The following is a 13,915-nucleotide window of genomic DNA, read 5'->3' on the forward strand; positions in this document are numbered from 1 at the left end:
AATGTTTGTTGAGGAATCACCTCTGCTTTATGAGTGAATTAGAAATGTTATATCTTAAATTAAATGTATAACAATTTTAAAGGTTAGCTGCTACCCCCAAACACTGATTACACAGCTTCCACAATTAGCCTTATGTAACAGTGTAGAGTGATCACTGTACCACATTACGAATGAGAAAATGAAAGGTAAAAATTATTTTTTTTTTAAAAACAAGACTGACAAATTCTGCAGAATAATCAGATCAAAGATTTTTCACATCAGTTATATAATGAACAGAAACAACATGTTTAAAAGCACAGCTTTAATTATATCATGTGTTGCAAATAGACTTCAGAACCGGGACATCTATCCGAAGACAAAGCTCCTTGTATACAATGCAGTGGTTGGTCCAACTTTACTGTATGCCTGTGAAACCTGCACAACATATGAGCGTTATTTGAAGGCACTTGAACAATATCAGTGCTGACTCATGAGAATTCTAAGTATCTCTTGGAGGATACATGCAAAAACACTCGTGTCCCGAAAGAGTCGAACACGACCAGCATTGAAGCCGTTGTCGTTCATCAACAACTTTGTTGGACTTGTCACGTGGTTCGGATGTCTAATCAGTGCCTTCCAAAACACATACTGTTTTCCAAATTGTAGGAAGGACAAAGGAGCACTGGGGGCAAATGGAAGCGATATAAGGACATGCTGAAGTCACACATGAAAAAGCGCAGCATCAGTGTTGACACTTGGGAGAACCTTGCCCAAGACCGTCCCCAATAGAGAACGGTAATCCGTGAGGGGGTGGCGCAATTCAAGAGGTCCCACCGCAGTGCAGATGAGGAGAGAGGGAGAAGAGAGGGAGAAGAAGAAAAGAGCAGCAAAAACTGCCCTGCGCCCCTCCAATAGCTACCAACACCTGCCTCTTCTGTGATAAGATCTGCAGCTCCAGTATTGGGCTGATCAGCCATCAACGGACTCACAAATAGGAGGTTGACATGAAGACGTCCTACTCGTTATCTAGTGACCACCAAGAGAAGACAACGAACAGACACAACATATTTAAAAAAAAAAGTTTTAATCATGTGCTTCAAATAAAGTTTCAAATAGACTTCATGAAGTAGCACTTTTAGTATAGCTGTGACAGAACATTAAAATACGTATTTAGATTTTGAAATAACTATTGCTAACATCTAAGCACTTGCTACATGAGCAAATTCCAGCTTAAACTTCATCTATTAATATTTACTAGTTATTCTTCAGTGCACCTATGCTTTCATAAGGATTATAATTATTTTAAAGGTAGCGTTTATACACAGAGGTTATGTCCACACTACAGGAGCTACAGCAGCTTAGATACAGCCTTGCAGCTTTGCTACTGCCTTTGTGGATGTTCCTCAGCAATTTTTTTAAAAAATAATTATTTCAACCTAGCTGTGTCTATAGTGGGGCTTAAAGTGGCTCAATGACAGTGCTAGGGGTATGACATTTTCTACGCCCTTATGTGACAGTTTCACCAAATTAATTAAGTGAAGACCTGGCCAAAGTTTTAGTCTTTACATTTTGCTCATATAAGAGCTATTCCAATAATAAAAAAGCTGTAGAATGAGCAGACAACCTGCTGGAATAAAGCTTTTATCTGAAGGACTGCTCAAGGCAAGAGGATGTAATGGGCTCTAATGAAACCTGATAAGTTTGCTCATAATCAGAGCTGCAGTTCTACTCTTCCCTTTCTGTCAAGATGAGCATGAAAAGACATTTAAATAAATGATCCAGCCAATCTAGCAGTTCTTCTGCAATCAGCTTAACATTTCAGTGTATTAATTCAATTCTTTTATTTTTCTAGCTTTTCTACTCTAATCTGGATTTATACAGATCCACTTTTTTAAAAACAAAAGTTCTTTAACAAATTTTATAGCAACCAGAGTTTGAGTAGTGGTTTACATATTCAAAGTCAGATTTAATATTTCAGATATCTGACTTTTAGATCAGTTTACTGTACAGAACTCCTTGTGTTCATTATAAAATAGCTAACTTTTGTATTCTTGCGGCATCATTTAAGTACAAAACTACAGCGTAAGAAACATTACGGTGCATTAATCTTAAATTAGGTCATTCCATTTTGAAAATCCTAGCCTGCAAATGAAGGGATAGGAAGAATTAATTTAGATAGACAAAATATTGAATTACAAGTCTAAATCATATCAGACCACAGTCGCCTGTAGAGCTTCCCAAACAACAGTTTCATAGTGTTTTTTTTTCCTTCTGCACTACAAGATTCTTCTAAGACCTTTTCATCTTGTGATAATGCATTAGAAGCAATATTGATTAAGATCTTAGTTCTGGTGGAATGTGCTGTCAGCTAAAACTTACTGGAAGAGAAGAGAAGATGAGGACCTCAGCACCAAAAAGAGGTGTTTAGGTCTGTTTGAGCCATATGAGCAATATACTGTTTTCCTGATATAAGGTAAGAAAGCTCCAGATATATAGCACTTATCCGAAGTTCCCTAAGGCAGAAATCAGTCTCTTTAGTCGCTAAATGAAGATTCACCATCAGAACTTTCTTCTCCATTAACTTCACCCCAAGCAGGCACTACGGCATCTGGTGTCCTGTAAGTGAAGACAAAGGCTACACTTAACTACACTGCACAAAAAATATCAAAATGCTAATAATAGCCTGGTCTATTTATATTTAGCAGCTTTTCAATGTAAATTTACACATTTTAAAAACCAATCAATGAGTTTAAAATCTAACATAAGAATATATTGGATTAGAACCACTTATCTGAAATTGGCATGCAACTTCAGAAGTTATAGACCACTGGATTTTAAGACCCAAAATATATTGGTTTGGAGGCATTTTAAGAGATGATCAGAAAATTCTTTAGTTACTAAAAGAAGTTAGTTTGGCACCTGAAGAGAACGTTGAAATCAGTCAGTATTGATTAGGCCAAATTCATGTAAAAGCTTCAGAAGTGCTAGAACCATTACAGAATGGAATATGTTGTTCAGCATTAAACAGTGTAAACAGTACATGACAGGAAGTGAGTACAGTACCCAACTAAAATAACAGGTACAGTTTTAGGTGGGCAAAAACAATTAGTTACTCAGCCTGGAATTTGGCTAGGATGCTAGGATTGAAATGGACTTGCAGAAAGTCACAGGGTTGTCAATGACTACAAGTGGTCAGACCTTCCGTATTTACTTTGAAACATATGAGGGAGTGCACTTTTAGACAGGCTAACACCATGCCAGGACACTGATTTTATATCAACTCCCGGGTAAGCACGCCAACTAATGAATCGCTACCATCTCTTCCTGTAGAACCTGGTTTTTCTTGGACTCTCCCCAGTCAAGTATTTCCCAGGCTCAATCCTGTTTAGCTTGTGAAATGTGACAGAGAGAAGAGCCTGAAGGGGTGTCACTCCTGGTACAATATGACATGATGTACACACAGGGATTCAAAGTATCTATGTTCTACAGGAGGGGAGGGTTCAGATGAATGAAAACTAACTTCTCTGTTCATAGTTAATTACTGCCTGAAGCAAGATCTCACTTATACAGTGTCTGATACTGTAACTGCCACAACAGCCATGCTGTAGTAACCCATATCTAATGGGCCTTTCTAAGAGCAGGGCTGGAGTCCCTACCACAGGGACCCTGCTGGAGCAGGGGCCAGCGCTGGAGCCCCCGTTGGAGCGTGGGGCTGGAGCGCCTGCCACAGAGCCTACAGCACAGGGCTGATGCCAGCGCCAGAGCCCCAGCTGTGGGGCCCCTTCCCAAGCATGGGGCCAGGCTGGGGCTGGAGCCCCAGCTGGAACTTACGAAAACTTACCAAGGCAGCGCAAGGCCAAGTATCATAGTAAACGGTGAAACTCCATATCTTTATTTATTAATAAAGTTGTAAGTACAACTATCAGTGACTTTAAAAAAGTATGACCAGTGATCGGACCACATAGAGGTCAAAAGGCCAAACTTCTGCACTCTGTCTCAAAAAGGTTGCTGACCCCTGAACTAGAGAGTGATCCTGGTGTTCAGATTTGACACTCGCTTGGTAAAAACTACATTATAGAACATAATACCTATTTGAGGTATCTCCCCTGTTTTTGACTGTCTGAACTGAGAGACAGACACTCTCGGTTGTGAGCAACTCCAAACAGCATAATGGAAGCCTTTTAGTGTGTAGCACTCCAACCACAGCATTAAGACACGTATGTTACTTACTCAAGGAGATCTGGATCTAGCCCCTCAGAAATCATTTTATTTCTTATTGCCATTACTGGAACCCCCTGTGAGGAAGAAAAAATAAGTGTTTAAGGGGTGTGCTACCGCTAACCAAAAAGTGACAATCTACTGAAACAAATAGACTCCATAGCTGCTTTTCGGCACCAATCGCTTGCAATGATTTGCTGTGCTGAGTGAACCATATCACTGCTGTCAAATAAATATATTGAAACTGTCTAGCTATGGTGGCATCTGGAGCAACAGGGCAAATGTAGATCACTTAAAGCTCCTAAGGAATCTCTCTAGTTAAATAAGGAATATTGCGGATGATCTACATTTACAGTTGTAGGCATCAGCCATAAAGTTGTTTCATTAAACAAGACACTTTCTAAACTTCACTGTTCAGCTATTTGCATTTTTTCTACCTCCCTTTCCTCCTTTCCTGCATCTTGTCTGTTTAAACTGTACTCAAAATGGGTTACAGTCAGTCACTTTGCTATCATTAAAATGCCTAGTATTCTAGTGCCTTGACCTTGAACATGTGGAACTTTATTCACACGAATAAAATTATGGACATGTATGTCTAACCTTAAGCCCTAATTCAGTATTCATTCTTCATTTACAGCAGCTTATGTTCAAGTATTTTCTATTTTACTCTTTCCTGACTTGTGAAAAGTTTTTATAACAAGAAGTCTTGTGGCACCTTATAGACTAACAGATATTTTGGAGCATAAGCTTTTGAGGGCAAAGACTTGCTTCATCAGATGCATGCGTGGGGGGATGGTTTCAGAGGGGTATTTAAAGAGTGGGGTCCCAGTAAAAGGGAGGGCCAGAGCTGACAAGGTCCATTCAGCAACGTGGAAATGGCCCAGTATCAATAGTACTTATCAAAAGAGGAAAAATCAAGTTAGGCTCACATCCCCCTGTCTGATCTCTCTCAGAGTCTAATGGGGAGATATTAAACACCCAGGGCAGAGAAGCTGGTTTTGTAAGCTGTGAGCCACTCCCAGTCTCTGTTTAATCCTTGGTTAATGGAATCAAATTTGCAAATAAATTGCAGCTCAGAGATTTCTCTCTCCATTTGATTTTTGAACTTTCTTTGTTTCAGGACCATCACCCTTAAATCTGCCAATGAGTGTCTGGGGAGATTGAAGTGTTCACCCACAGGCTTCTGTACATTACCGTTCCTGATGTCTGATTTATGTCCATTTATTCTTTTACAGAGAAACTGTTCAGTTTGGCCAATGTAAATTGCAGTGGGGCATTGCTGGCAGGTAAAGGAGCCCCTGATGGTATAGTTGATGTTAGGTCCTGTGATGCCGTCACTGGTGTAGATATGTGAGCAGAATTGGCAGTGGGGACTGTTGCAGGGGCTGGTTCCGGGCCTAGAGTCACTGGTTTGTGATTTGTAGTGGCTGGTAAGGATTTGTTTAAGGTTGGCAGGCTGTCTGTAGGCGAGGACAGGCCTGCCTCCCAACATCTGTGAGAGTGAAAGATCATTGTTCAGGAGGGGTTGAAGATCACTGATGATGCATTGGAGAGGCCTTAGGTGGGGGCTGTATGTGATGGTCAGTGGTGTTCTCTTGTTTTCCTTGTAAGGCCTGTCTTGTAGCAGGTAGCTTCTGGGTACCCGTCTGGCTCTGTCAATCTGTTTCCTCACTTCCTTAGTTGGGTATTGTAGTTTGAAGAAAGCTTGGTGAAGGTCTCGTAGATGTTTGTCTGATGGATCAGGGCAAACACGGTTGTACCTTAGTGCCTGGCTGTAAACAATGGATTGTGTAGTATGCTCTGGATGAAAGCTGGAGGCGTGCAGATAAGCATAGAGGTCCGTGGGTTTTCAGTATAGGGTGGTATTTATGTGACCGTTGCTTATCTGCACAGTAGTGTTCATGAAGTGAATTTCTTGTGTGGACTGGTCCAGTCTAAGGTCGATGGTGGGGTGGAAACTGTTGAAATCACGGTGGAACTCTTCAAGAGCCCCCTTCCCATGGGTCCAGATGAGGAAGATGTCATCGATCATTCAATGTTATTTAATTTACACAGACACAGCTCTATCAGTATTTTCTCCTTTGTTTTAAAATTAGGTGCACTAATACGTTAGAGTCTACAAAATGGGCAAACTATTTGTTTTCCAAGATGCAACCTGATTTGTTTGTGCTTAAAGACTTAAAAGTTAACAATTATACATTAGAGTGCCAGAGCACACCACAGCTAATAGTTCTGCAATTTCATATAAGTTCCTTCCCAATTCTTACATGAAGATGTTAGTCCTGGTGATTTATTACTGTTTAATAAGGACAGCTAAATATGACAACGGCTCCAAAAGTGATACTGGTAATAGCAGGCTGGTCAATACCAGCACCATTAGTACCAGTCAAGATGGCTGAAATGCTAATACAGAGCATATTTATCAGACACATTGATGAATACAGTATGTTGAGAAACTGTCCACATGGCTTTTGTAAAGGGAAATTTAGGCCTCACTAATCTATTAGAATTCTTTGAACTTGTTAAACACGTGCATAAGGATGGATCAGACTTTCTGGAAGTCTAGACGTGGCTTTTAAGCAAAGTAAGCAGCTGTAGGCTAAAAGGGATCAGTAAATAATTAAAAGATAAGAAACAAAGGGTAGGAATAAAGGGTCAGTTTTCACAGTGGAAGGAACTAACCAGTAGATACTCCAAAAATCTAAACTGTACTGGTACTGTTATAAATATTTATAAGCGATCTGGAAAAGAAGAGGTAAACAGTGAGGTAGCAAAATTTGAACATACAAAAGTTACTCAAGATAGTTGAGGCCAAAGCTGACTGAGAAGACTTTCAGAGGGATCTCACAGAACTGGGCAAAAAACTGGCAGATGAAACTGAATGTTAATAAATGTAAAGTAATGCACACTGGGAAAAAAAGATATACACACAAAATGATACAATATAAATTAGCCATTCCCACCCAAACAGACTGTAGAGTCATTATGGATAGTTTTCTGAAATGTGTACTCAAATATAAAAAAAGCTAAAAATGTTAGAAATCATTATCAAAGGAATGGATAAGACTGAATCTATCAATCCTACTATGTAAGCCTATGATACACCTACTCCTTGAACATTAGGTGAAGTTCTGGTCTCCTCATCTGAAAAAAAGATAATAGAATTGGCAAAGATACAGAGAAAGGTAACAAAAGAGATTAGGGGTATGAAACAGCTTTGATAGGAGGAAAGATTAAAAAGTCTGACACTTTTCAGCCTAGAAGAGAAACACTAAAGAAGGATCTGATAGAGGTCAATAAACTCATGAATGGTAGGGGAGAAAATGAATAATTAAGTGTTACTTGTCCCTTCATATAAAACACAAAAATCAGAGCTCACCAACTGAAATTAAAAGAGCAACACAAGGAAGTACTTCTTCAGACACAGCATAATCAACCTGTTGAAACTCATTTCCAGGAAATGCTGTGAAGGCCAGAAGTGTAACTGAGTTAAAAATTAATCACAGAAGCGAACAAAGGATAGGTCCATCTGTGATTTTATTGGCCAGATGGTCAAGGACTCAATCCCACACTCTTAGTGTCCAGTCCAGGGACTGGATGACAGGGGATGAATTTCTCTAAACTGCTCTGTTCATTCCCTCTTACACATTTGGCACTGGTCACTGTAAGAAAACAGGCTACTGAGCTAGATGGATCATTGATCTTACCTATTATGTACCTTCATCATGATCCATCTAATTAACTGACTACTCATGTGCGATATGGCAGAAGCAGGCCTTCAGGAAATCTTAGAATGCTGAGAGGGCAGAAAAGACCATGCAGTCCTCCAACTTATGCAGGGCATTCCAGAGCATGAGTGCAGCTGTGGGAGTAGCTGAGAAATGTGTTGAAGCAGGCACTGTCAAAGGAGTGTATGTGACTAGAAGCAACATGAAAAGATGGAAAAGCAAGAAGGGGTGATTTACAAAGGGCCTTGAAGGACAAGAAGCCTAAACCTGATGTAGTGAAGGAGAGTAGATCGTGTAGGAATTCAGGAGGTGAACTGTGTGCCACAATGGTCAGATTAATAGGCAAGAAAGATTGTCTTAGCAGCTGAATTTTGTATGAGTTGAGAAGCATGGAGTAAAGTTACCAGGAAGAGCAGACGGGAGTATATTTCAAATCAAGACAGGAAGTGAGGGTCTGAATTAGATTTTCAGGAAGGACTGGATGGGAAAAAATGTGTTGGGAGTTATACAAGAAGGTATGATAGGATTTAGACATATGGAAAAAAAACAGACATGGAAAAAAAATCACATTGGTCGCTGGTGATGAGTCTCCTTCCCCTACTTGTCAGTTGTGAACCTGAGTGACAAGGAACACTGTAGGACTGGCAGTAGTCACAGAGAAAAAGGGCACGCAAGACATTTGTGGAGTAATAAGTTCAGTTTGGGCCATGGTAAGCTTATGACAATATACCTCATTCTCTCTTTTTGGACTTAAGGTTGGGTGAAAGAAGGAAAGTCAAGAGGGGCAGTTAAATTCACAAGTCAGCAGTATAAGATGACAAGACATGTGAGTGGTTATTTCCTGGAAGAGGATAAAAAGAGAAAAAGGCAGGAAAGGACGACCCCCTAAAAAAAGATACACTGAAGGTACGGCCAGAGAGGCAGGAAAGGACAAATGTTAATCCAGAACATTTCAAAGAAGAATTAGAATGGAAAAAGTTAAAGGATGCAGCAGGGAAGAGAACATGAGAATGAAAACACAATGACTCCTCTGAATACTATATTGTATAAATTCAAGCCTGCGTGTGCATTGAAATGTAGGCAGACAGTCAATTATGCCAGCTATGTTAAGATCTAGAGAGGAAAATGCTTTCTTTCATTGCAAACCCTTCAACAGTTTAAATGTTTGTTCAGCAACACTTAAACAGTCTCCTTCTGGACAGGATACCCAAGAACAGTTTGGCCCGCAACATTTTGTATGTATGTTCCAAAAGTATCTGCTCCTGTGTTTTCACTACTACTGCTCAAAGAGAACTTGTTGCTTTGCCATCCTCTGCTGCAGAGGTCAAGGAACACCATCTGGATGACTGCATGCCAAGAAGAAAGTGTCTAGTCTCTGATCTCCAAGGGACAGAGTTTCTGGCGGTCTAAAAAGAACATGGGAGACCACAAAAGGTAAATGAACAGCAGGGTGGGATTTTTTGGCACTGAGCAAATACTGTTTGTCCAAGGAAAGTATTTAAAAAAAAAAAAAAAAAGAGGAGAGGCGGGAAGCAATGATTGATGGATTAGGAAGAATATCTGTACGGCCATCACAGGAGAATGAGCAGAGCATCTGATGAAATGATAGCAATGCTAATTCAGTTGCTGTGATTAACATATTCCTGTGTTTGCCTATATTGGAAAAAGAAAAACATTTCCAACAAAAAATTAAGCTTAAGAGTTTATAACAGTGCCAGTTATAAATTGATTTATTTGTATCACTGGGTGTCTCACAGGTCTATCACCATCTGCCATGTTGAAACTTCAACTCAGTTTTGGTTTTGTTTTGTTTCATTTTATTTTAAATGCACGCAGTCTTTCAAGTTACATTCAGCTGTAAAATATCTAAAATGTCTCCTGTATGTGGGGATTAATAAGCATTGGAAGATAATTATTTTAACAACTACAGTAGAAAAAAACAAACAACATTTTGCATCTGCACTGTAGCAGATTCAGAGAACATCAGACTTGTCAACAAATTCTTTCATATAGGTTGTGTCTACACTACAAAAATAACTGTGAAGTTGCTTACTCAACTCTGAAGTAAGCAACTTCGAAGTCGAGCACTTACACACACCCTACTCTGAAGCAGGGCACTACTCCATTTCCGGGAATGGAGCAGTGCCCTAAGGACTTTGAAATTGGGCTTCCTAACTTCGAAGTACGGGAAAATGTGTGTAGGCTTTCTGCTGGCTACTTCGAAGTAGTGCCTAACTGGGAAGTTAACTTTGAAGTTAGTTCCTACTGTAGACACACCCATAGAAAGCTATTTGTCACCCGTGATGACAATACATAAAAAGGTGAAAGTTGGATAGGAACATCATCAATTCTAAATAAAAGCTTTACACAAATAAAAATAATCACTTATCTGGGATTTTGTTCTATTAACAGGTAATTACAAAACAAACACTACGTATAGCCCTTGCCTATGTGTTATGTCTAGGTTCAGCTATTTCTACAGTTCTTTTGCCTAGCCAGCTGTCTAAGTGAAATGGGACGGTATACTTATACACTGGCTCAGAGTGTACAAAACACCAGACTTGCTGGTCTGATCAGGTGTGGTAAAACCTATGTAGTACCTTGTCTGTTTTGACATATCAAAAAAGATTGTGTGCATAAATCTAACAAGGATGGGTTTGATAAGTGTCCAAGGAGTTTTTGTTTGCAATGCTGGTTGCAACCATGTTGATGACAGGATATGAAAAAGACAAGGTGATTAAGGTAGTATTTTATTAGATCAAATTCCAAGAGTTCCACATAGCTTGAATACTGTATTACAAGAACACTTTAAAGATAGTCTTCACACACAACTTACAATCCACCTTGTAAGAAACAGGAAGTAGGTGGCTGTTAAGGTGAAACACACATACATAGCTATCCATTGATACAATCTTTAATTGTCAATATTCTAACTCAATACACAAGACACTAGAAGATGTATAAATCAAGTAAAAACTTCATGTGTCTAATGGTCAATGTGAGGGGAATTTAAGATAATATCAAACAGTGTTCCTCAGAAAATATCAACTGCTAGATTGAAGTTTTGTAAAGTGGTTGGATTTGAATATATCCGGTCAAAGCTATTTTTTTCCAGACTTACTGCAAAGTAGTTGTGTTCCCTTGAAACTTAAGATAGATAAAATATTCTGAGTGCTGTATTTGATCTATTCATCACTACAGGTGCTTCTGTCATAACATACTGCTAACAGTAAAACATATTTGAATTTAAAACAAAACAAAACCTTTTAAAGCAATTCTCTGCCCAAGGGTTTTTTCAGTCTTGACCATTTTGCTAAATGTTTCTTAAAATAACAAATATACTCTATGTTCATACACAGATAGTTTGTTAATAATGATTCAAACAATGTCCTCTTTACAACACAAATGTAATGAGAAGCTACAGTGCACATGGAAGACTTAAAATAATAAAATTCTTATTACATCTCTTTATGCCTAGCCCAGGTCAGCATTTACCACCTGTCTCCATCAACTGAGAGATGTTTAGTGGGCTATGCAAAATAAATTGGTGGTTTCAGTCCAATACCTGATCTGTGATGTTCACAGGAGCATGAGATAGAATCACCTATGCAATTAACACACTTGTTTGAAGAACTAGAGAAGTAAATGATTGAACAAGCATGGAAATGAAATCAATTCTTTCTAACTCAGGAATCAGTACCTCCACAACATTTCCCACAAGATAGCAGGGAAACTTTCACTAACTGCAGCACCTAAACTGAATGAAATACCTCAGATGTCATTCCCTTCAACCTGGCACTTTTAAGACTGTGAAATTTTCTTACACGAAAAGATTTTATTATAGCCAATAGTTTAAGTTCTGCTGACATCCAGCTACATATCTAGACTAAGAACTACATCAACATGGAGTCATAGTTGAATGTACATATATTAGTAGCTTAAAAAGTAAAAAGAATTATTAGTATGTTGTAATTTTCCCAAAAGCGGGCATTATAAAACCCTAGAAATTCAAAATTAAGGTTACATTTAAAAAAAAAAGAAAACCCAAACACAATCAGGCAAAAAACGCACAATTGAGGCATCCAGAGTACAGTAGCTTGTCCTAGTAATGAATATATTCAATATCCATATGATTATGATTAAGTAATTTAAGTGGTTAAGATTAAATATTAATTTTATGAAGTCTAGTCTCTAGGGTAAATCACAAACATCGTAGCCTGCACCAAACCAACGTCCCCAAAATGCTATTTCATCTGCAAAGCTAATCTGAAGCCTTATTAATTTTAAACACTGAATATTGCATAGTATTACTTTGTTACAGGGAACAAGCAAACATGTATCTCATTCTAAAGTGTACTAACACATATTGCATATTTATGACATTACCGTATTCCTCACCGGTTTTGGACTGGGATTTTCAAAGGACCCAGAGTAAGTCAGGTGTCCAGATGCTACTGAAATTCAGCAGGTTTCGGACGCCTTTCCACAGAATTTAGGCAACTAACTCCTTCTGCTTCTTTGAAAATCCCAGAAAGGTAAAAGAATTTTACTGGGCAGTTATGATAAGTCAAAAAGGTAATTGCCATTCAACATGTAGGATAAATTGGATGGTAAACCATAAAATGCACTTATCTTGTAATTACACTTTCATTGATTTAATAATTCACAAAAAGAGTATTTGTGCCTTGCAAAGCAAGTTTACGTGAAGTGGTAGTGCTTAAGAAGCAGAGTAAGAACACAGATTAAACCATAAAATGTGAGAGATTGTACGAGGAAGGTCTACAGTGAAAATCTAATGTAGCAAATATTACATTGCTTTTCAGAGGACACCTGAAGTTTACCAGACTAGAGCCAGTAAATGTATAAACATTACCTGATCAAACCAGGCCCACAATGCTTGCTACTTTATTGTGTTAGAAAACTGCTATGCTCAAACTTGGCTACTTAATGAACATATTGCTTAGTAATTTATAATCATCTCTCGTGATGGAAGTGACCTAATATTACAACCACTGCTGGTTATTGCTACATGAACTGGGAATTCATCAGAAGAGAGTAACTTTAAAAATATGTGTTTGAACAGACTGTGTTGGCAAATATAAAAAAGCAAAGCATGTCCAGTTTTTAGCGTGAAAGTTTCACTTTCCTACCACACCAATTATTGCTGGCACTGCAGTCACCAGGACTGCCAGTTCAAAGGATAAATGTGGAAAGTGCGATCTCACTCAGTCACTAAAGTCAATGTAATTGGGCATAGAAGACTTGGGTACCCAATTATTAATAAACTGAGCATTAAAGCAACAAATTAACGTAATGCTCTCCTCCCAGCAGTACTACTGATCCCGAAGTATTCTAAACAGCTTGTAAAAATCTAGCCATAAACCACCAATTTGTTACTCAAAAGAAAAAAAAATTAATTAAAACAAAAATTTCTGGAACAGAAACAAGGTCTGCACGAAGTTTGACTCTTTAGTTCTTTGCTTGCAACTGATTCAACTGCAGGAAAGAAGAGATGAATTGAGTGGTTGGTTCTGTTTTCATATAAGCCAATATGCACCTGTAAAATACAAGTTGCTGATGGTAACTTCGTGGCATATTTTAGGGAAAATACTTATTTCAATTTCATTTTTTAACAAAGAAGCTAGATTTCCTCCATTTTCTTCCAGAGACAGGAAGGGTCCTCCTGAATTTCTGAAGAAATTCCTCCTCTTTCCCACCTCCCCCCGACCCCCATCTCTTTTCACCCATTAGGGATTTAGAACTTCCTTTATCTTTTATTTCTTGGAAAACTAGATGACTTATGACATTCCGGACATCTCAGCATTTAAGTCCATCTGACAAGAAAATGACTCCTATTGAAGTTAAATCTGTTTTTATTAATACCTCAATGACAGTTAGCAGAAAAAAAAACCAAAAACCCTTGTGTTAAAGACTGTATGTTTGTCCTGCGAAAAAAGGACAGTCACACTCCCCAATTCACATCTCAATGA

At 38.5% G+C, this 13,915-nt stretch overlaps 1 protein-coding gene across 3 annotated transcripts in view; it reads right to left on the reverse strand.

Moving 5' to 3' along the window:
• Positions 1 to 953: 953 nt before the first annotated feature.
• The window catches only part of WASHC3 (WASH complex subunit 3), a 29,458-nt gene continuing 16,496 nt past the window's right edge, over positions 954 to 13,915 (reverse strand). The window contains exons 6-7 of one of the 3 annotated variants that reach the window (XM_075007617.1): positions 4,210 to 4,274; positions 954 to 2,595 (exon numbers count right to left, since the gene is read on the reverse strand). In XM_075007617.1, coding sequence (XP_074863718.1) covers positions 2,514 to 2,595; positions 4,210 to 4,274 — 147 coding nt within the window. In that variant the 3' untranslated portion in view covers positions 954 to 2,513. Of the gene's footprint in view, positions 2,596 to 4,209; positions 4,275 to 10,404; positions 13,483 to 13,915 lie in introns of those variants that run through there. The other 2 variants (XM_075007600.1, XM_075007609.1) reach the window with 2 other exon arrangements.

This window comes from Carettochelys insculpta, chromosome 1 (genome assembly GCF_033958435.1).
Source record: "Carettochelys insculpta isolate YL-2023 chromosome 1, ASM3395843v1, whole genome shotgun sequence".
NCBI classification, from domain to species: Eukaryota; Metazoa; Chordata; order Testudines; family Carettochelyidae; genus Carettochelys; species Carettochelys insculpta.